Source organism: Phaenicophaeus curvirostris, chromosome 5 (assembly GCF_032191515.1).
Source record: "Phaenicophaeus curvirostris isolate KB17595 chromosome 5, BPBGC_Pcur_1.0, whole genome shotgun sequence".
Classification (NCBI taxonomy): Eukaryota; Metazoa; Chordata; class Aves; order Cuculiformes; family Cuculidae; genus Phaenicophaeus; species Phaenicophaeus curvirostris.
In genome coordinates, this window is record NC_091396.1 from 488,237 (window position 1) to 511,413 (window position 23,177).

General features: G+C 54.7%; 1 protein-coding gene and 1 long non-coding RNA gene across 2 annotated transcripts; both read left to right on the forward strand.

The window, feature by feature from the left end:
- On the forward strand, window positions 1-6,976 carry LOC138720821 (ras-related and estrogen-regulated growth inhibitor-like). The gene is made up of 4 exons (XM_069857192.1): window positions 1-106; window positions 4,382-4,438; window positions 5,528-5,601; window positions 5,905-6,976. Exons 1-4 carry the CDS (start codon window positions 10-12, stop codon window positions 6,388-6,390), a joined length of 714 nt encoding a protein of 237 aa, XP_069713293.1. The 5' UTR covers window positions 1-9; the 3' UTR covers window positions 6,391-6,976.
- A 1,319-nt stretch (window positions 6,977-8,295) lies between these two features.
- On the forward strand, window positions 8,296-12,343 carry LOC138720615 (uncharacterized). The gene is made up of 3 exons (XR_011337443.1): window positions 8,296-9,906; window positions 10,642-10,712; window positions 11,045-12,343. It is a non-coding gene; the product is annotated as an uncharacterized lncRNA (long non-coding RNA).
- The last annotated feature ends 10,834 nt before the right edge of the window (window positions 12,344-23,177 follow it).

Below are 23,177 nucleotides of genomic sequence, written 5' to 3' on the forward strand. Positions count from 1 at the left end.
CGGTGCGGGATGAGCTTCCCCCGGCCGCTGCGCCGCTCGCTGAGCCTCAGCCCGGCCCGCAGCCTGCGCCTCGTCGTGCTGGGGCAGAGCGCCGTGGGCAAGACAGGTGGGACCGCACCCCCTTGCACCCCGCTTGCAGCCCCCCTGCAGCCCCCCAGCATCCCTCCTGCAATCCCCCCTAGCATCCCACCTGCATCCCTCCAGCAATCGCCCCTGTATCTCCCCAGCATCCCCCCTGTATTGCCCCCTGTCTCCCTCCTGCTTCCCCTCAGCACCCCCCTGCACCCCACCTGTCTACTCCCTGTATCCCCCCAGCAATTCCCTCTGTATCCCCCTCGTATCTCCCCAGCATCCCCCTGTATCCCCCCTGTGTCCCCCCAGCATCTCCCCTCTATCCCCCCTGTCCCTCTCCTGTATCACCCCTGTATCCCCCCCAGCGTCCCCTCTGCATCCCCCCTGAATCCCTCCTATATCTCCCCTGCATCCCACCTGTCTAGCCCCTGTATCCCCCCACCAATACCCTCTGCATCCCCCCCGTGTCCCCCCAGCATCCCCCCAGCATCGCCCCATCTCCGTCTTGTATCCCCCCTGTCTCCCCCCAGCATCCTCCCTGTATCCCCCCACATCCCTTCCCCCAATCCTGTCTCTCCTGCCTGGGAAGAGCGATCGAGCCCCCCAGGAACCCGCAGACAGGGGCTGTTTCAGGGTTGGGGCATGAGTTTCTTTGGGGTGGCTCTGGTGTCACCCAGGTGAACCCCGATGTCTGAGGGCACCCGGGGTTCTTTGCAGCCAGGAGCTTGTCCCAGGGATTATTTTCCGTGCCAAAGCTGCAGGGCGAGCTGCAGCTCAGGGGGGACGGTTCGGGGTGCGAGTTTGGGGGCAGAAGCTGAGCTCGGGCTCATGTTTACGGGGCACTGAGAGTTTGCTGCTTGGCTCCAGCCAAGAGCAGCGTCTGCTGAGCCTCCGTTCACAGCGCTGCCTTGGCTTCTCCTGCAGGAAAAATCCCTCTCCCTCTGTGGCTGTGGAGCTGGGATTTTGGGATGTTGGGGATCTGGGATGTTGGGGATCTGGGCTGCTGGGGATTTGGGCTGCTGGGGCTGGAAATTTGAGATGCTGGGGATTTGGGATGTTGGGGATTTGGGCTGCTGTGCTGGGAATTTGAGATGTTGGGGATTTGGGATGTTGGGGAGTTTTTGGGCTGTGGGGCTGGGGATTTGAGATATTGGGGATTTGGGATGTTTGGGATCTGGGGATTTGGGATGCTGTGCTGGGAAATTGAGATGTTCAGGATTTGGGCTGCGGGGCTGGGGATTTGGGATGTTGGGGATTTAGGATGTTGAGGATTTGGGATGTTGGGGATTTGGGACACGAGGCTGGGCATTTGGGGATTTGGGACGTTGGGGATTTGGGATGCTGAGCTGGGACCACCTGAGCTCTCTCCTTCCCCCTCACTCCTGCCTGGGGATCACCCTTCCACCTCTTCCCACTTCTCTGTCTGGGGCTGCGACACCTGCAGGCGTCCCCCGCTCCGTTTCTGCACAGGGATGGGATGGGGAGGTGCCAGTCGCTGGTGAGGAAAGGTGCATGGGTTTTATCGCAGGGAGCATTGATCCATGCAGAGCCCTGTGGACGGGGCAAAGCTGCTCTGGAAAAGCCACCACCTCTAAATCCACGGTGGCAGCTCCACCTGGCTCGTGGTCGGCAGCTTCGGCCCTTGGTGCCGTGAAGTTGCTTTTCCACATACAGCAACCGGTGAGCCTCTTGCCTGGCGTTAGTGACCAATCATCATTTCCTTGATTAAATTAAAGGCTGCAGCTCCCAGATCTTGTTAGCAGCAGTGGGGAGCAGGAACACGGGAATGGAGCTCAGCTCCGTGTGCACCCGGAGCACCACAGGGGGGTCCCTGTGTGGGGTTTGGCCTCCGAGTCCCTGGGAGCAGATGGAGCGGTGAGTGATGGTTGTTCAGAGCGTCCAAAGCTCCTTGGCTCGCGTCCCACCCCAGAGGGAACACACGCGCTTCCCCGCCGGCATTAATCCCACCCGGCGCAGAGCGGGAGCTTCGGGCCCTTCCTGCGCACAAGCGAGAGGCTGAGGTGTCTCCTCCGAAGGGCTGGATCGCGCTGAGGGTCTTCAGAGCTTCCTCCAGCTGTGGGTTTGGCCCCGGATCCCTCCTCGGGGTCTGGGAATCATCGTGTGGGGCCGATCTTGGCACAGCTCCATGGGTGCTGAAGCCTTCGCGCCCTTCGGTGGCGTGTGGTTGCGTCCTCTCAGGCTGGAATGGTGACACAGGGCATGGAATCGGGCTGGGATGGTGACACAGGGCATGGAATTGGGGCAGAGGGAGGGAATCGAACATGGGAAATGCAAGGAAGGACTCAAAAGCATCAGCAGCATCACTCCAGCTCCCATGGGCTTGGGAGGGTTGGATACAGGAGGGGACGGGGTGTTGGTGCTCAGGGCTGGGGAGAGATGGGGCTGGCTGAGCCAGGAAAGGATGCGATGGGCAGGGATCCTCCTTTTGGGGAGGGGAAGCAGGGGATGGTGAAGACAGGTTCCATCTGAACCCATCCCTGAGCCACCAAGCTCCTGGTCCTGGCAGGAGGCAAGTGGCCCCCATTGCAGGGACGAGCTGGTGGCACCAGCCCCTCCAGAGCCAGGCTGGGAGCGGAGGAGGCTGAGCTCAAACCCAGGCAGCTGCGAAAGGGAAATGCACCCAGGGACACCCAAATCTTAGCAAATGAATATGATTTTTTTTTGGAGCAGTGTGGAAATCATCAAGGTCCGAGGTCCCAGCCCTGCTCGCAGGGCTGGGTTTGGGTGCAGCCTTGTTGTAAATCCCATGCGGGAGGTTGTCCTCTGCCTCCCACTGTCCATGCTGGCCAGAGGGAACGTGGCCGAGCTCCCGAGGAGAGCTCCGCGTACGGGACACGCGCCCAGGATGAATCGGGGCTGCACGGGGAGCCGAGTGGCGGCATGAACAGAGCAGCACGTGGGGCTCCAAGCGAGCCCGGGGGGAACCAGCCCGTGGAAACATCCCATGGTCATTCCTAGAGACCAAACGGAGCACGGAATGACCCCCTCCAGCCGTGGGGCTCTCCTCGGAGGGCCCTTCTGAGGTCACTGATGTTCAAGAAGGGGAAAGCAGAATCCCTTATAAGGCTGCGCGGCCGCCCGCACCCCCTGCTCCCGACCCGCCGCTCCGCTCGTGTTCTTGTGCTCCGGCCAAGTTTTAATCACTTTAATTGGCTTCTCTTCTCGCACAGCACCACGTGCTCCAGCCTTCGGTTCCTGCTTAACGTATGATACACATCAGGTGCTTTCTAGAAACCAACCCCGGCCCGTCACACTCTGCCCCGGCAATTCGGGTGTGAGGATGCTGCTACATCCCTCCTGCAGGGTCCTTGCTGATCTCCACAGAGCAGTTTTCCTCAATTACAAGGTCATTCCATCCCTTCTCTGCCAGGCTTGGACCAGGGAAGGGATCATCCCGCTGGAAACACCCATCTAGAGACCTTGCACAGCAACAAAGCTCTTGCTGCCCCTTATGGAGAAGCCTAAGGAGTCTCTTTGATTTTTGCAGCCCCCGGAGAGCTCGCCCCTGTGCTGGAGCAAAGCTCTGTGTCCTGCAGCCCAGGCGGCTGCAGAGATGAGGAGAAGGCGCTTACCACATTTGCTGGAGCTGTCGGGCACGGCTCCAGCACCAGCAGACCTCCAGCCTCGCATTAGAGCATCATTTGGGCTTCGCAGCTCCCGGGCTCTGGTGCAGGGAGATGCAGTAATTGGATAAGAGAGGTCTAATTGCCCGCACTGCTGGGCTCAGCCTGTTCCTGCCTTGCCCTGCAAGGAGGAAGGAATCGGGGCAAAGGACTCGATCTCTGCGTCGATGCGGTGCCAGCAGACGTGGTTTTGTGGCAGGGGTTGCTTCATCCCCCTCTCGGGAGCTGCTGGGAGCAGGAATCCTTGCAGGGATGGAAGAGAGTCAATGGTCCCTGCTTTTCCCCCTCATCCCTGCTCCAGGGATGTGAGTTCCCAGGCACGGCAGGAGGGTGATGTGTCCAGCCAGGGGGGGCTGCTCCTTGCAGGATCTGCTCAGCTTTGGCTCCACCATCTCCTAATGCTGCCGAGCACCGTTCCCGGGCTGGGTAAGGAGAACCTCCTGGTTTTCCACGCCCCGTGTTCCTCCGACGCTGGCCTTGTGATGGATTTGATGGGCTTTGGTGGCTTTTGGTCCTTTTTGGTGAGCTTTTGGTCCTTTCTCCGTGCTGGGGCCAGGTTAAACGAGCAGCGCTGACACTCCTGAGCACTGGGGGCAGTTCCCCCATCAGCACCGATGCTGTAGAGGGGGTTTGATCTCACTGGGCTCCCTGTGGTTTCTTTACAGCACTGACCGTGAGGTTCATCACCAGGAGGTTCATTGGAGACTACGACCCAACCCTCGGTAGGTAAAGTCCTTTCTCTTGTTGCTTTTGCTGGTGCTGCTGGCTTGCTCTGGGGTCTCTGGGGCACCCAGCGCCGCTCCCGGCAGAGCCGACTCTGCTCCCAAACTCACCGAATCTGCTCCTTTTCCTCCTCAACCAGCGGCTGGAGCCACCAGCCATCCTGACACCTCCCTGGCTCTCGCATCCCTTTTTCCTTTCCTGTTGTTTATTTAAAGCAAAATCCATGGTGAGCAGCCTTCGGCACCACACAAGGAAGCACAGAGTGCTCAGTCATCCTCCGCTTGCTGGAACGCGGCTTCCAAGGGGAAGGAGCCGCCGGGCAGTGGCCTCTGCTTTCCTGTCCCCGGGGTCTGTTCTATTTTCATTCGGGTTTGAGGTTTTTCGGGCACCGAGGTCACGTCCCTGCTGGAGTGTTCCAGGAATGACTGGTCACTGGCTGTGCATCCTTCTGCCTAACTCGGAGAATGGTGGAATCCTTAAGGTTGGAAAAGACCTCTAAGCTCCTCCAGCCCAACCACACCACGTCTGCTAAACCGTGTTCCCAAGTCTTTAATCCCTCTAGGGGTGGAGGCTCCACCACTGCCCTCCTGTCACCCACCAGGCTGGGAAATCTGGGACGTCTCCGTGTTGCTCTAACCCAGCTGCTTCCCAGGGGACCTGAGGGGAAAGCTTGCGTTGAAAACCAACCCTGCTGCTGTCTCCCCTAACCCTTTACATCCTTGCCTGTTACGCTGAGCGATGCTTTTCTTCCCCCTGAGTGAAGCTTGTTCTTACTCTGCCTGTGCCTCCTCCTCCTGGGCTCGCTCCGTGTGATGATACAGAACACGGAGACCGTACGGTGAGGGTACCTGGTGCTCCCCGTGTCCCAGGAGGGGGACGGTGCCCGGTTTATCCTGCAGACGGACAAGCCGAGCGGGTTCCCACCAGCACGCGAGTCTCAAACTTTCTCAAACTCGCTTTGGTCCCGCTGCCCTTCTCTTTCCAGTGAGGTAGAAAATCAACTTCTCAATTGCCCCGAGGCCGCCTGGGTTGTCCTCTGCTGCCCAGGGGCTTCTCTCACACGGGCTTTTCTGTCTGTCCTCCTCCAGAAATGATCTACAGACACGTGGCCGTCATCGATGGGGAGATGGTGCACTTCGAGATCCTCGACACGGCAGGACAGGTGAGCTCACACCTGCTGACCCTGGAAAACACCCTTGGGGAAGGGCAACTTGCTGCTGAAGGCAATCCCTGCTCCTCCACCACCTTTAGTCTGTTGTTTCCTTGATGTTTATCTCAGAAAAAAGGATGTTTTGGAGGGTTCCTGTCTCTCTAATATAATTACAGTGTGGCCTCAGCTAAATATTTCCCTTCAGGGAGATGGTGATGGGCTCCCCGGGAGGTTTTCTAGGTTGCAACCAGCAGTGTTGATATTTAGGAGATGCTGGGGCTTCTGATCTTGACATAAACTTTTCTGCCCCGGCAGGAGGAGGATTCCCTGCAGATAGAGGAGAAGATCAAATGGGGCGATGGCTTCGCCGTGGTCTACTCGGTGACAGACCGGTGCAGCTTCGATGAGGTGATGCGGCTCTGCTTCCTCATCAACCACCTCCACTCGAGCCCCAAGCGCAGCAGTGGGAGCGAGCAGCCCCCCGTGGTCATCGTGGCCAACAAGAAGGACTTGCAGTTCGACAGGATGGTTTCCACGGAGGACGGCAAGAACCTCTCCAAAGCCTTGAAGCTCCCTTTCTACGAGATCTCCACCCGGGACAGCTACGAGGAGACCGTGGCCGTGTTCAGTGCTCTCTACCAGGAGCTCGTGAGGCAGGGGCATTTCTCCCCGGGCTCCTTCAAGAGGAGGACGGTGTCAAAGCTGATGGAGAAGATCCCCAAGATGCAAGCCAGCTCCACCGTGAACTCGGCTGGCCGGAGCCTCAGCTTTAACTCCTTCAGGGACTACATCCCCGAGTGAGCATCCTCGGTGCGGAGGCGAGAGCGACAGCCGATCTGGGGCTGAGGGACAGTCACCCTGCTGCCAGGGCACCCGCTGGGCTGAGGAGCGGCTCGTGGGGCTGTGCTGGCTCCAGGGGGGGAATTTCTGGAGATGGGGAGGGTGGGATTGGGGTCCAACAGGCTTTTAAACCCCATGGGCTTTCACAAGTGGGCTTCGTGTCAGCAGGGGGGATGTTCTTTGTCCATCTTCCCTCTTTTCTCCCTCCTCCTCGAGGCTGAAGTCAGCTCTGAAGGTGGCTCATGGTGCCTTCAGTGGGGTCGGATCAACCCTTGCTGGCTCAGAAGGGTTTCAGCAGGGATCAGACCCAGCACAGACACATCCGAAAGGGTTTGTCCATTCCTCCAAAAATCCTTGTTGGGTCTGTTTCTGCCTCCACGATGCTGGGGTGACCTCGAGGGCTGCACCAGCTCCCCAGTTCTCATCAGCCACCCCTGCCCTGGGGAGAACAGCCCTCACTTTTTTTTCTGGGTGGGTAAAATCCCATCTTTATCAGTGGCTGCTTTAAACACTTCCAGCCCGGCCAGCTGCTCTGGCAGGGTGGTCTCCACCGTCTGTTGGAGCTGGGGCTGCATCTCCGTCCCGGTTTCCCCCTGGGTTTGTGAACTGGAGCCGCTGCAGACAGACAAACCTGTCCCCAGCAGACCCCAACCCCCAAAAGATCCTGCATCCCCAGCAGACCCCGCGTCCCCCAGCTCTGCTGGAGCTCTGCTCCCTCCTGGCCCCAAGGGAACGTTTATAAAGCAGAACCGAGTTCTGTTTACAGTGAAGGGCAGGGGAAAAAAAGCCAGTTAATCCCTGGCTTTTCTAAAATCCCATCTTTTAACATTTCAGGCTCCTTGGCCGCTGTCCCTTAACTCAACTGTAAATAAAATCCCTGGCAAAGGGCAGTGAATCACTAGGTTGGAAGAGACCCACTGGGTCATCGAGTCCAACCATCCCCATCAATCACTAACCCATGTCCCTCAGCGCCTCGTCCACCCGGCCCTTAAACCCCTCCAGGGAAGGGGAATCAACCCCCTCCCTGGGCAGCCTCGGACAGGGAACAATCACCCTTTCCGTGAAAAAGTTTTTCCTGCTGTCCATCCTGACCCTCCCCTGGTGGAGCTTGAGGCCATTCCCTCTCGTCCTGTCCCCTGTCCCTGGGGAGAAGAGCCCAGCTCCCTCCTCTCCACAACCTCCTCTCAGGGAGCTGCAGAGAGCAATGAGGTCTCCCCTCAGCCTCCTCTTCTCCAGGCTGAACCCCCCCAGCTCTCTCAGCCGCTCCTCTTCTTCTCCAGCCCCCTCACCAGTTTCGTTCTCTTCTCTGCACTCGCTCCAGAGCCTCAACATCCTTCTTGTGGGGAGGGGCCCAGCACTGACCCCAGGATTCGAGGTGGGCTGCCATGGGCAGGGAAACCTCCCGCTGGACCAGGGGCTCCAAGCCCCATCCAGCCTGGCCTTGAACCCCTCCAGGGATGGGGCAGCCACCCCTGCTCTGGGCAGCCTGGGCCAGGGCCTCCCCACCTTCAGCACCAAGAATTTCTTCCCAATGTCCAATCTAAGTCTTCCCCCATCTAATTTAAAGCCATTCCTCCTTATCCTCTCCCTTCCCTCCCTGATCCAGAGCCCCTCCCCAGCTTTCCTGGAGCCCCTTTCAGCCCTGGAAGCTGCTCTAAGGTCTCCCTGCAGCCTTCTCTTCTCCAGCCTCAACAACCCCAACTCTCTCAGCCTGACACAGGAGGTTCTCCAGCCCTGGATCATCTCCGTGTCCTCCCTGTGCTGAGGATCCAGAACTGGACTTGGGGCTCCAGGTGGGTCTCCCCGAGCGGAGCAGAGGGGCAGGATCGCCTCCCTCCCTGCTGCTCCCACGGCTCTGGATGCAACCCAGGACTCGGTTGGTTTCTGGGCTGGGAGCGCTCGTTCCCAGCTGAATTCGGTCAATGTTGCTGTCTGGCTTGGTCTCCAGGTCAGTCCAACATGGGGCGCAGCAGAGACCCCCTTTATTCAGCATCAATTCCTCAAGATGCTGAATGCAGGAGGACCAGCTGCCCGGCACAGCATCCTCCGGCTCCCAGCCCTGGGAATAGAGGAGCTCTCGGCACAGCAGGGATCCTTGTCCCAAATTAACCCCAGCGCTTTATTTTACACCCCAGGAATCCAGAAAGGCTTTTCTCCAGCAGCTCGGTGTGGTCGCTGCCACCCCAGCCCCTCGCCGAGGCCAGGAGGCTGCTTGGCCTCCCTCACCCACTATAATTAGCAAGACAGCTCATTTATTTTGAGCTCAGGTGCTTCCAGAGAGGCCTGAGTAGCTCATCAGGGCTGCTAATTGCTAATTGCTGAAAGCCTTGGGTGCCTCTGCAGGGGGAGGTTCCCCTCTCGGGTACAAAACCCCGAGGTGGCCCTGGGGCTGGTCTCTCTGCGGGGACCCAGGGGCTGAAGAGTCTTCAGGGGGGACACACCAGGATGATGCCATTGACCTTAAATCCCTGCGGTGGGGGCTCTGCAGGGCTGAGGAAAGGAAGAAGGAGGAAGAGGAAGGAGTTTGCCTTCCTCGGAGTGGAGCCTGCAGCTTCAGGGGCTTGGAGAGGTGGGTTAAATGCAGGTCCCTGGAGAGGAGGTGCCCGGTCCCCCTTGGAGGGGTTTGGTCCTGTGGGGTGCACGAGCAGCATCCTCCTCCTCGCTGAGGAGGGTGATGCCACTGAAACAACATTTGAGAGCATCGCTGGGCTGGGAGCCAGCAGCACATGGAGTGAAGGCTGTGGTTCGGTTTGTCTTGGGGAGCTCCAAAACCCACCCAAACCAGCCTTGGGGAGAACTAGGCTTCAGGGCTGATTAATAATTGATGCAGGAAAGAGAGATAGATGGAGCTGGGGTATCCCCTGCTGGGCAAAGAGTGCTCTGTGTTGGAAAATGTCCTTGTCTGGGGACACACGGGTGTCCCAAGGGTTTTCCTGCACCTGGGAACCATCAGTCCCTGAAGCCCAACATCTGGACAGTGATGGCTCAGCTTCAAAGAGAGGAGCTGATGAGTTTTGGTGTCATCATCCAAAACGCATCTCCAGAGCGTGATTTAATTTGGCGAGTGTGTAGGCAGCGAATCTGCTCACCAGATCTCTGGGAAGCTTGGAAAGGGCAAATGGAACAGAAACACCCTTCACAAAAGCTTCTTCATCAGCTAGGCAGAGAGTCCTGGAATGGTTTGGGTTGGAAGGGATCTCACAGCCCATCCAGTCCCACCAGGATCACCACACCTCCCACTGGATCAGGAGCTCCAAGCCCCATCCAAGCTGGCCTTGGACACCTCCAGGGATGGGGCAGCCACCACTGCCACTGCCTCCCCACACTCATCATGAAGAATTCCTTCATCCAAGGCTCATCTAGCATCATCGAATCGCTGGAAAAGACTTTGAGATCATGGTGTCCAACCGTTTGGGAAGCTGGGGGGCTCCGTGCTGTCCCCCAGCCCACGCTCTGCCCGGAAAGCTGCTGCTGGAGGTGAGACGATGCTCAAATCTCACACGGGTTGTGGATGGATGGATGGATGGATGGATGGATGGATGGATGGATGGATGGATGCAAACACCTCCTGGATACAATGGGGTGGGGGACAGGAGACAACGGTCCCGAGCTGCCGTCTCCAGAGGCCGTTACTATTTTTACGCCCACGTTTTCAATGCGAGTCCCGCTGCGGTTTATTGCCTCTATAAACAACTGGGACGCTGCCTGTGAGTTCATGGAAATTCGGGATTGCTTTCCAGGGGGAAATCTGGGGCTGAGATTTGGGGTTTTGGGAGCCATACCCCCCTTTCTGTTTAACCCTTCGATAGCTCAGCTCGAACAAGCAAGGCTCTGTCTGGCACAGGGAATCCCAGCGCAGCCGAAGGCTTTTGCTGGCCCTGAAAGGAAAGGCTGGGAACTGCAGGGGGAGAAGCAGAAGGAAAACACCCCGAGTCAGCACTCGGCTTGTGCCTGGCTTTGACTTTTAAGCTGTTTCCTCCAGGTTAGGAGCAGGAGGTGAACCGGGTCAAACTTCAGTTGGATGGGGCTCGGAGCCCCTGATCCAGAGGGAGGTGTCCCTGCCCCTGGCAGGGGTGGGACTGGATGGGCTGTGAGGTTCCTTCCCACCCAAACCATCCCATGGTTCTACAATATTAGTGAGGAATGCAGAAAGTACCCGTCCTCCTAGCGCCACAGAATTCCATGTCCAATTCTTGTGTTTCCCTTTTGCAGCCTGCGCGTGGCACATCCCAGTTAATTACTCCGTTACTTGGCTGAGGGTGGAATCAAGCACAAAGCCTCAGGTAATCCCACGTTAGCTAGAAGATTGCAGCTCTGCCTCCAGGGCCAGGAGCATCTCCAGCACCAGCAGCCCCGCAGGAGAATGGGATGAGCAGAGCAGGTTGGGGCTGGGAATCGTCAGGAGCAGGATTTCTGGTGTGCCAAGCACTTTCCAGGCACGTAGCCGAGTGCAGCCTCTTCTCTGAAGAGCTCCTCGCCTTCTCAGCGGGTGATTGCGCTCAGGATGCTCTTTCCTCTGAATGTCTTTCCATCTGCGCTCTCAACAAGGTTATTTCTTGTTGGCTTGTGTCATGTTTTACCTGAACTGCTCCCTTTTCTTTTTCCGTCCTGTCAGCCTCTCCGGTACCGACTCCTCTCGGCGCCGCCACGGCCCCGGCAGGCGGGATGGAGCGGAGCTTTGAAGACGGGAGGTTGCGTTTGAGGAACAATTTTCTGGATCAAACGGGGAGGCTGGGGCTGATCTCATCTCCCAGTTGTGCTTGTTGGAATGGAGTGGAGCTCGGGCTCCTCGAGCAGGGCTCTGCAGAACGAGACAAACCTCTCTAGAGGTGCCTGTATCCCAGCCAGTGATGGGAAACGGCCTCAAGTTGTGCCAGGGGATGTTTAGATCGGATATGAGGGAAAATTTCCTTCCCAAAAGAGCAGGGAAGCCCTGGCAGAGGCTGCCTGGGGGAGTCCCCATCCCTGGAGGGCTTAAAATATATGTAGATGTGGCACATGGGGACATGGTTTAGTTAGCACGGTGGGACTGGATGAGCTCAAAGGGCTTTTCCAACCTCAGTGATTCTGTGATTGCAGGACCCTACAGCAGAGGCTCCTGGCTTTTAAGATTGCTCTGTCTGGTGAGAAGAACCCTCGATGTCCTGTAGCCTGGAGAAAGCAAGTGCTGGGCTCTAGATCCTCCTCTGTCAGAGAAGACTAAGTGGTGAATCTTGAATCCCTAGGACACACGTGGGGCAGGGAGAGGGGCTCTAACACAGCAGCTCCCGAGCCTCCTGGAGTAGCAACGGTCACATCAGCACCCACCGGCTCTTTATGAAGGAGCGAGCAGAGAATTTTGGATCATTCTGTGCAAACGGAGCCTGAGCTGCTGCCCCACGCGGCACACGGGGGGTGGGACGTTCATAGGATTCTGCTCGGGGAGACCCACCTGGAGCCCCGTGTCCCTTCTGGATCCTCAGCACAGGGAGGACACGGAGCTGCTGGAGCGAGTGCAGAGGAGGCCACGGAGATGGTCCAGGGCTGGAGAACCTCCTGTGTGAGGACAGGCTGGGAGAGTCAGGGATGTTCAGCCTGGAGAAGAGAAGGCTGCAGGGAGACCTTAAAGCAGCTTCCAGGGCTGAAAGGGGCTCCAGGAAAGCTGGGGAGGGGGACACTGGCTTGGGGTGAGGGAAGGACACCTGGAAGGCAGGAGGAGCGGGACGGGGGCTGGAATTTGCTGGGCTCTGGTCAGGAAGGGCCACACGGAAAGGAACAAACTCACGCCGAGGAGAACGTGTGCGAGAAGAGTTTTTAAAACTAACCTCCCTATGCGTGTAAGAAGAAGAGAAGCTGAAAATGAGAACTTTGAGGGCAGGGCTGGGGGTGTCTCTGCCAAGAGGTGCGGGCAGCGACTGTGACTGCTCCCTCCCCACCAACTGCAATAAAATAAAGTGATCCAGCTCTTCAATAAATGCAACGGTTTGGGTTTTCTTGAAAATAAATACATCAGACAGTTACAACACACGGTTCAGGTATCACCAAGCACCTCAGGGGGGGACGGGATGTCCTGGGGAGCCAGACCAGGCCAGGAGCATCAACACTCACCAAACTCATCAAGTAACCCCAGAATGGTCAGTGGAGACGTTGTTTGACCTCTAGTAACCCCAGGGCCTAATTGGTGACCTCAAGTAACCCCAGAATGGTCAGTGGAGACGTTGTTTGACCTCTAGTAACCCCAGGGCCTAATTGGTGACCTCAAGTAACCCCAGAATGGTCATCGGAGACGTTGTTTGACCTCTAGTAACCCCAGGGCCTAATTGGTGACCTCAAGTAACCCCAGAATGGTCATCGGAGACGTTGTTTGACCTCTAGTAACCCCAGGGCCTAATTGGTGACCTCAAGTAACCCCAGAATGGTCAGTGGCGACGTTGTTTGACCTCTAGTAACCCCAGGGCCTAATTGGTGACCTCAAGTAACCCCAGAATGGTCAGTGGCGACGTTGTTTGACCTCTAGTAACCCCAGGGCCTAATTGGTGACCTCAAGTAACCCCAGAATGGTCAGTGGAGACGTTGTTTGACCTCTAGTAACCCCAGGGCCTAATTGGTGACCTCAAGTAACCCCAGAATGGTCAGTGGAGACGTTGTTTGACCTCTAGTAACCCCAGGGCCTAATTGGTGACCTCAAGTAACCCCAGAATGGTCATCGGAGACGTTGTTTGACCTCTAGTAACCCCAGGGCCTAATTGGTGACCTCAAGTAACCCCAGAATGGTCATCGGAGACGTTGTTTGACCTCTAGTAACCCCAGGGCCTAATTGGTGACCTCAAGTAACCCCAGAATGGTCATCGGCGACGTTGTTTGACCTCTAGTAACCCCAGGGCCTAATTGGTGACCTCAAGTAACCCCAGAATGGTCAGTGGCGACGTTGTTTGACCTCTAGTAACCCCAGGGCCTAATTGGTGACCTCAAGTAACCCCAGAATGGTCAGTGGCGACGTTGTTTGACCTCTAGTAACCCCAGGGCCTAATTGGTGACCTCAAGTAACCCCAGAATGGTCATCGGAGACGTTGTTTGACCTCTAGTAACCCCAGGGCCTAATTGGTGACCTCAAGTAACCCCAGAATGGTCATCGGAGACGTTGTTTGACCTCTAGTAACCCCAGGGCCTAATTGGTGACCTCAAGTAACCCCAGAATGGTCATCGGAGACGTTGTTTGACCTCTAGTAACCCCAGGGCCTAATTGGTGACCTCAAGTAACCCCAGAATGGTCATCGGAGACGTTGTTTGACCTCTAGTAACCCCAGGGCCTAATTGGTGACCTCAAGTAACCCCAGAATGGTCAGTGGAGACGTTGTTTGACCTCTAGTAACCCCAGGGCCTAATTGGTGACCTCAAGTAACCCCAGAATGGTCAGTGGAGACGTTGTTTGACCTCTAGTAACCCCAGGGCCTAATTGGTGACCTCAAGTAACCCCAGAATGGTCAGTGGCGACGTTGTTTGACCTCTAGTAACCCCAGGGCATAATTGGTGACCTCAAGTAACCCCAGAATGGTCAGTGGAGACGTTGTTTGACCTCTAGTAACCCCAGGGCCTAATTGGTGACCTCAAGTAACCCCAGAATGGTCAGTGGCGACGTTGTTTGACCTCTAGTAACCCCAGGGCCTAATTGGTGACCTCAAGTAACCCCAGAATGGTCATCGGAGACGTTGTTTGACCTCTAGTAACCCCAGGGCCTAATTGGTGACCTCAAGTAACCCCAGAATGGTCATCGGAGACGTTGTTTGACCTCTAGTAACCCCAGGGCCTAATTGGTGACCTCAAGTAACCCCAGAATGGTCAGTGGAGACGTTGTTTGACCTCTAGTAACCCCAGGGCCTAATTGGTGACCTCAAGTAACCCCAGAATGGTCATCGGAGACGTTGTTTGACCTCTAGTAACCCCAGGGCCTAATTGGTGACCTCAAGTAACCCCAGAATGGTCAGTGGAGACGTTGTTTGACCTCTAGTAACCCCAGGGCCTAATTGGTGACCTCAAGTAACCCCAGAATGGTCAGTGGAGACGTTGTTTGACCTCTAGTAACCCCAGGGCCTAATTGGTGACCTCAAGTAACCCCAGAATGGTCATCGGAGACGTTGTTTGACCTCTAGTAACCCCAGGGCCTAATTGGTGACCTCAAGTAACCCCAGAATGGTCATCGGAGACGTTGTTTGACCTCTAGTAACCCCAGGGCCTAATTGGTGACCTCAAGTAACCCCAGAATGGTCAGTGGAGACATTGTTTGACCTCTAGTAACCCCAGGGCCTAATTGGTGACCTCAAGTAACCCCAGAATGGTCATCGGAGACGTTGTTTGACCTCTAGTAACCCCAGGGCCTAATTGGTGACCTCAAGTAACCCCAGAATGGTCATCGGAGACGTTGTTTGACCTCTAGTAACCCCAGGGCCTAATTGGTGACCTCAAGTAACCCCAGAATGGTCATCGGAGACGTTGTTTGACCTCTAGTAACCCCAGGGCCTAATTGGTGACCTCAAGTAACCCCAGAATGGTCATCGGAGACGTTGTTTGACCTCTAGTAACCCCAGGGCCTAATTGGTGACCTCAAGTAACCCCAGAATGGTCATCGGAGACGTTGTTTGACCTCTAGTAACCCCAGGGCCTAATTGGTGACCTCAAGTAACCCCAGAATGGTCATCGGAGACGTTGTTTGACCTCTAGTAACCCCAGGGCCTAATTGGTGACCTCAAGTAACCCCAGAATGGTCAGTGGAGACGTTGTTTGACCTCTAGTAACCCCAGGGCCTAATTGGTGACCTCAAGTAACCCCAGAATGGTCATCGGAGACGTTGTTTGACCTCTAGTAACCCCAGGGCCTAATTGGTGACCTCAAGTAACCCCAGAATGGTCAGTGGAGACGTTGTTTGACCTCTAGTAACCCCAGGGCCTAATTGGTGACCTCAAGTAACCCCAGAATGGTCAGTGGAGACGTTGTTTGACCTCTAGTAACCCCAGGGCCTAATTGGTGACCTCAAGTAACCCCAGAATGGTCATCGGAGACGTTGTTTGACCTCTAGTAACCCCAGGGCCTAATTGGTGACCTCAAGTAACCCCAGAACGGTCAGTGGAGACGTTGTTTGACCTCTAGTAACCCCAGGGCCTAATTGGTGACCTCAAGTAACCCCAGAATGGTCATCGGAGACGTTGTTTGACCTCTAGTAACCCCAGGGCCTAATTGGTGACCTCAAGTAACCCCAGAATGGTCAGTGGAGACGTTGTTTGACCTCTAGCAACCCCAGGGCCTAATTGGTGACCTCAAGTAACCCCAGAATGGTCATCGGAGACGTTGTTTGACCTCTAGTAACCCCAGGGCCTAATTGGTGACCTCAAGTAGCCCCAGAATGGTCAGTGGAGACGTTGTTTGACCTCTAGTAACCCCAGGGCCTAATTGGTGACCTCAAGTAACCCCAGAATGGTCAGTGGAGACGTTGTTTGACCTCTAGTAACCCCAGGGCCTAATTGGTGACCTCAAGTAACCCCAGAATGGTCAGTGGAGATGTTGTTTGACCTCTAGTAACCCCAGGGCCTAATTGGTGACCTCAAGTAACCCCAGAATGGTCAGTGGAGACGTTGTTTGACCTCTAGTAACCCCAGGGCCTAATTGGTGACCTCAAGTAACCCCAGAATGGTCAGTGGCGACGTTGTTTGACCTCTAGTAACCCCAGGGCCTAATTGGTGACCTCAAGTAACCCCAGAATGGTCATCGGAGACGTTGTTTGACCTCTAGTAACCCCAGGGCCTAATTGGTGACCTCAAGTAACCCCAGAATGGTCATCGGAGACGTTGTTTGACCTCTAGTAACCCCAGGGCCTAATTGGTGACCTCAAGTAACCCCAGAATGGTCATCGGCGACGTTGTTTGACCTCTAGTAACCCCAGGGCCTAATTGGTGACCTCAAGTAACCCCAGAATGGTCAGTGGAGACGTTGTTTGACCTCTAGTAACCCCAGGGCCTAATTGGTGACCTCAAGTAACCCCAGAATGGTCAGTGGCGACGTTGTTTGACCTCTAGTAACCCCAGGGCCTAATTGGTGACCTCAAGTAACCCCAGAATGGTCAGTGGCGAAGTTGTTTGACCTCTAGTAACCCCAGGGCCTAATTGGTGACCTCAAGTAACCCCAGAATGGTCATCGGAGACGTTGTTTGACCTCTAGTAACCCCAGGGCCTAATTGGTGACCTCAAGTAACCCCAGAATGGTCATCGGAGACGTTGTTTGACCTCTAGTAACCCCAGGGCCTAATTGGTGACCTCAAGTAACCCCAGAATGGTCAGTGGAGACGTTGTTTGACCTCTAGTAACCCCAGGGCCTAATTGGTGACCTCAAGTAACCCCAGAATGGTCATCGGAGACGTTGTTTGACCTCTAGTAACCCCAGGGCCTAATTGGTGACCTCAAGTAACCCCAGAATGGTCAGTGGAGACGTTGTTTGACCTCTAGTAACCCCAGGGCCTAATTGGTGACCTCAAGTAACCCCAGAATGGTCAGTGGCGACGTTGTTTGACCTCTAGTAACCCCAGGGCCTAATTGGTGACCTCAAGTAACCCCAGAATGGTCATCGGAGACGTTGTTTGACCTCTAGTAACCCCAGGGCCTAATTGGTGACCTCAAGTAACCCCAGAATGGTCATCGGAGACGTTGTTTGACCTCTAGTAACCCCAGGGCCTAATTGGTGACCTCAAGTAACCCCAGAATGGTCATCGGCGACGTTGTTTGACCTCTAGTAACCCCAGGGCCTAATTGGTGACCTCAAGTAACCCCAGAATGGTCAGTGGAGACGTTGTTTGACCTCTAGTAACCCCAGGGCCTAATTGGTGACCTCAAGTAACCCCAGAATGGTCAGTGGCGACGTTGTTTGACCTCTAGTAACCCCAGGGCCTAATTGGTGACCTCAAGTAACCCCAGAATGGTCAGTGGCGAAGTTGTTTGACCTCTAGTAACCCCAGGGCCTAATTGGTGACCTCAAGTAACCCCAGAATGGTCATCGGAGACGTTGTTTGACCTCTAGTAACCCCAGGGCCTAATTGGTGACCTCAAGTAACCCCAGAATGGTCATCGGAGACGTTGTTTGACCTCTAGTAACCCCAGGGCCTAATTGGTGACCTCAAGTAACCCCAGAATGGTCAGTGGAGACGTTGTTTGACCTCTAGTAACCCCAGGGCCTAATTGGTGACCTCAAGTAACCCCAGAATGGTCAGTGGAGACGTTGTTTGACCTCTAGTAACCCCAGGGCCTAATTGGTGACCTCAAGTAACCCCAGAATGGTCAGTGGCGACGTTGTTTGACCTCTAGTAACCCCAGGGCATAATTGGTGACCTCAAGTAACCCCAGAATGGTCAGTGGAGACGTTGTTTGACCTCTAGTAACCCCAGGGCCTAATTGGTGACCTCAAGTAACCCCAGAATGGTCAGTGGCGACGTTGTTTGACCTCTAGTAACCCCAGGGCCTAATTGGTGACCTCAAGTAACCCCAGAATGGTCATCGGAGACGTTGTTTGACCTCTAGTAACCCCAGGGCCTAATTGGTGACCTCAAGTAACCCCAGAATGGTCATCGGAGACGTTGTTTGACCTCTAGTAACCCCAGGGCCTAATTGGTGACCTCAAGTAACCCCAGAATGGTCAGTGGAGACGTTGTTTGACCTCTAGTAACCCCAGGGCCTAATTGGTGACCTCAAGTAACCCCAGAATGGTCATCGGCGACGTTGTTTGACCTCTAGTAACCCCAGGGCATAATTGGTGACCTCAAGTAACCCCAGAATGGTCAGTGGAGACGTTGTTTGACCTCTAGTAACCCCAGGGCCTAATTGGTGACCTCAAGTAACCCCAGAATGGTCAGTGGCGACGTTGTTTGACCTCTAGTAACCCCAGGGCCTAATTGGTGACCTCAAGTAACCCCAGAATGGTCATCGGAGACGTTGTTTGACCTCTAGTAACCCCAGGGCCTAATTGGTGACCTCAAGTAACCCCAGAATGGTCAGTGGAGATGTTGTTTGACCTCTAGTAACCCCAGGGCCTAATTGGTGACCTCAAGTAACCCCAGAATGGTCATCGGAGACGTTGTTTGACCTCTAGTAACCCCAGGGCCTAATTGGTGACCTCAAGTAACCCCAGAATGGTCATCGGAGACGTTGTTTGACCTCTAGTAACCCCAGGGCCTAATTGGTGACCTCAAGTAACCCCAGAATGGTCATCGGAGACGTTGTTTGACCTCTAGTAACCCCAGGGCCTAATTGGTGACCTCAAGTAACCCCAGAATGGTCAGTGGAGACGTTGTTTGACCTCTAGTAACCCCAGGGCCTAATTGGTGACCTCAAGTAACCCCAGAATGGTCATCGGAGACGTTGTTTGACCTCTAGTAACCCCAGGGCCTAATTGGTGACCTCAAGTAACCCCAGAATGGTCAGTGGAGACGTTGTTTGACCTCTAGTAACCCCAGGGCCTAATTGGTGACCTCAAGTAACCCCAGAATGGTCAGTGGAGACGTTGTTTGACCTCTAGTAACCCCAGGGCCTAATTGGTGACCTCAAGTAACCCCAGAATGGTCATCGGAGACGTTGTTTGACCTCTAGTAACCCCAGGGCCTAATTGGTGACCTCAAGTAACCCCAGAACGGTCAGTGGAGACGTTGTTTGACCTCTAGTAACCCCAGGGCCTAATTGGTGACCTCAAGTAACCCCAGAATGGTCATCGGAGACGTTGTTTGACCTCTAGTAACCCCAGGGCCTAATTGGTGACCTCAAGTAACCCCAGAATGGTCAGTGGAGACGTTGTTTGACCTCTAGTAACCCCAGGGCCTAATTGGTGACCTCAAGTAACCCCAGAATGGTCAGTGGAGACGTTGTTTGACCTCTAGCAACCCCAGGGCCTAATTGGTGACCTCAAGTAACCCCAGAATGGTCATCGGAGACGTTGTTTGACCTCTAGTAACCCCAGGGCCTAATTGGTGACCTCAAGTAGCCCCAGAATGGTCAGTGGAGACGTTGTTTGACCTCTAGTAACCCCAGGGCATAATTGGTGACCTCAAGTAACCCCAGAATGGTCAGTGGAGACGTTGTTTGACCTCTAGTAACCCCAGGGCCTAATTGGTGACCTCAAGTAACCCCAGAATGGTCATCGGAGACGTTGTTTGACCTCTAGTAACCCCAGGGCCTAATTGGTGACCTCAAGTAACCCCAGAATGGTCATCGGAGACGTTGTTTGACCTCTAGTAACCCCAGGGCCTAATTGGTGACCTCAAGTAACCCCAGAATGGTCAGTGGAGACGTTGTTTGACCTCTAGTAACCCCAGGGCCTAATTGGTGACCTCAAGTAACCCCAGAATGGTCAGTGGAGACGTTGTTTGACCTCTAGTAACCCCAGGGCCTAATTGGTGACCTCAAGTAACCCCAGAATGGTCATCGGAGACGTTGTTTGACCTCTAGTAACCCCAGGGCCTAATTGGTGACCTCAAGTAACCCCAGAATGGTCAGTGGAGACGTTGTTTGACCTCTAGTAACCCCAGGGCCTAATTGGTGACCTCAAGTAACCCCAGAGTGGTCATCGGAGACGTTGTTTGACCTCTAGTAACCCCAGGGCCTAATTGGTGACCTCAAGTAACCCCAGAATGGTCAGTGGAGACGTTGTTTGACCTCTAGTAACCCCAGGGCCTAATTGGTGACCTCAAGTAACCCCAGAATGGTCAGTGGCGACGTTGTTTGACCTCTAGTAACCCCAGGGCCTAATTGGTGACCTCAAGTAACCCCAGAATGGTCAGTGGAGACGTTGTTTGACCTCTAGTAACCCCAAGGCCTAATTGGTGACCTCAAGTAACCCCAGAATGGTCAGTGGAGACGTTGTTTGACCTCTAGTAACCCCAGGGCCTAATTGGTGACCTCAAGTAACCCCAGAATGGTCAGTGGAGACGTTGTTTGACCTCTAGTAACCCCAGGGCCTAATTGGTGACCTCAAGTAACCCCAGAATGGTCAGTGGCGACGTTGTTTGACCTCTAGTAACCCCAGGGCCTAATTGGTGACCTCAAGTAACCCCAGAATGGTCATCGGAGACGTTGTTTGACCTCTAGTAACCCCAGGGCCTAATTGGTGACCTCAAGTAGCCCCAGAATGGTCAGTGGAGACGTTGTTTGACCTCTAGTAACCCCAGGGCCTAATTGGTGACCTCAAGTAACCCCAGAGTGGTCAGTGGAGACGTTGTTTGACCTCTAGTAACCCCAGGGCCTAATTGGTGACCTCAAGTAACCCCAGAATGGTCATCGGAGACGTTGTTTGACCTCTAGTAACCCCAGGGCCTAATTGGTGACCTCAAGTAACCCCAGAATGGTCAGTGGAGACGTTGTTTGACCTCTAGTAACCCCAGGGCCTAATTGGTGACCTCAAGTAACCCCAGAATGGTCAGTGGCGACGTTGTTTGACCTCTAGTAACCCCAGGGCCTAATTGGTGACCTCAAGTAACCCCAGAATGGTCATCGGAGATGTTGTTTGACCTCTAGTAACCCCAGGGCCTAATTGGTGACCTCAAGTAACCCCAGAATGGTCATCGGAGACGTTGTTTGACCTCAAGTAACCCCAGAATGGTCATCGGAGACGTTGTTTGACCTCTAGTAACCCCAGGGCCTAATTGGTGACCTCAAGTAACCCCAGAATGGTCATCGGAGACGTTGTTTGACCTCTAGTAACCCCAGGGCCTAATTGGTGACCTCAAGTAACCCCAGAATGGTCAGTGGAGACGTTGTTTGACCTCTAGTAATCCCAGGGCCTAATTGGTGACCTCAAGTAACCCCAGAGTGGTCAGTGGAGACGTTGTTTGACCTCTAGTAACCCCAGGGCCTAATTGGTGACCTCAAGTAACCCCAGAATGGTCATCGGAGACGTTGTTTGACCTCTAGTAACCCCAGGGCCTAATTGGTGACCTCAAGTAACCCCAGAATGGTCAGTGGAGACGTTGTTTGACCTCTAGTAACCCCAGGGCCTAATTGGTGACCTCAAGTAACCCCAGAATGGTCATCGGAGACGTTGTTTGACCTCTAGTAACCCCAGGGCCTAATTGGTGACCTCAAGTAACCCCAGAATGGTCATCGGAGACTTTGTTTGACCTCTAGTAACCCCAGGGCCTAATTGGTGACCTCAAGTAACCCCAGAATGGTCAGTGGAGACGTTGTTTGACCTCTAGTAACCCCAGGGCCTAATTGGTGACCTCAAGTAACCCCAGAATGGTCAGTGGAGATGTTGTTTGACCTCTAGTAACCCCAGGGCCTAATTGGTGACCTCAAGTAACCCCAGAATGGTCATCGGCGACGTTGTTTGACCTCTAGTAACCCCAGGGCCTAATTGGTGACCTCAAGTAACCCCAGAGTGGTCAGTGGAGACGTTGTTTGACCTCTAGTAACCCCAGGGCCTAATTGGTGACCTCAAGTAACCCCAGAATGGTCATCGGAGATGTTGTTTGACCTCTAGTAACCCCAGGGCCTAATTGGTGACCTCAAGTAACCCCAGAATGGTCAGTGGCGACGTTGTTTGACCTCTAGTAACCCCAGGGCCTAATTGGTGACCTCAAGTAACCCCAGAATGGTCATCGGAGACGTTGTTTGACCTCTAGTAACCCCAGGGCCTAATTGGTGACCTCAAGTAACCCCAGAATGGTCATCGGAGACGTTGTTTGACCTCTAGTAACCCCAGGGCCTAATTGGTGACCTCAAGTAACCCCAGAATGGTCAGTGGAGACGTTGTTTGACCTCTAGTAACCCCAAGGCCTAATTGGTGACCTCAAGTAACCCCAGAATGGTCAGTGGAGACGTTGTTTGACCTCTAGTAACCCCAGGGCCTAATTGGTGACCTCAAGTAACCCCAGAATGGTCAGTGGAGACGTTGTTTGACCTCTAGTAACCCCAGGGCCTAATTGGTGACCTCAAGTAACCCCAGAATGGTCATCGGAGACGTTGTTTGACCTCTAGTAACCCCAGGGCCTAATTGGTGACCTCAAGTAACCCCAGAATGGTCATCGGAGACGTTGTTTGACCTCTAGTAACCCCAGGGCCTAATTGGTGACCTCAAGTAACCCCAGAATGGTCAGTGGAGACGTTGTTTGACCTCTAGTAACCCCAGGGCCTAATTGGTGACCTCAAGTAACCCCAGAATGGTCAGTGGAGACGTTGTTTGACCTCTAGTAACCCCAGGGCCTAATTGGTGACCTCAAGTAACCCCAGAATGGTCATCGGAGACGTTGTTTGACCTCTAGTAACCCCAGGGCCTAATTGGTGACCTCAAGTAACCCCAGAACGGTCAGTGGAGACGTTGTTTGACCTCTAGTAACCCCAGGGCCTAATTGGTGACCTCAAGTAACCCCAGAATGGTCATCGGAGACGTTGTTTGACCTCTAGTAACCCCAGGGCCTAATTGGTGACCTCAAGTAACCCCAGAATGGTCAGTGGAGACATTGTTTGACCTCTAGTAACCCCAGGGCCTAATTGGTGACCTCAAGTAACCCCAGAATGGTCAGTGGAGACGTTGTTTGACCTCTAGCAACCCCAGGGCCTAATTGGTGACCTCAAGTAACCCCAGAATGGTCATCGGAGACGTTGTTTGACCTCTAGTAACCCCAGGGCCTAATTGGTGACCTCAAGTAGCCCCAGAATGGTCAGTGGAGACGTTGTTTGACCTCTAGTAACCCCAGGGCATAATTGGTGACCTCAAGTAACCCCAGAATGGTCAGTGGAGACGTT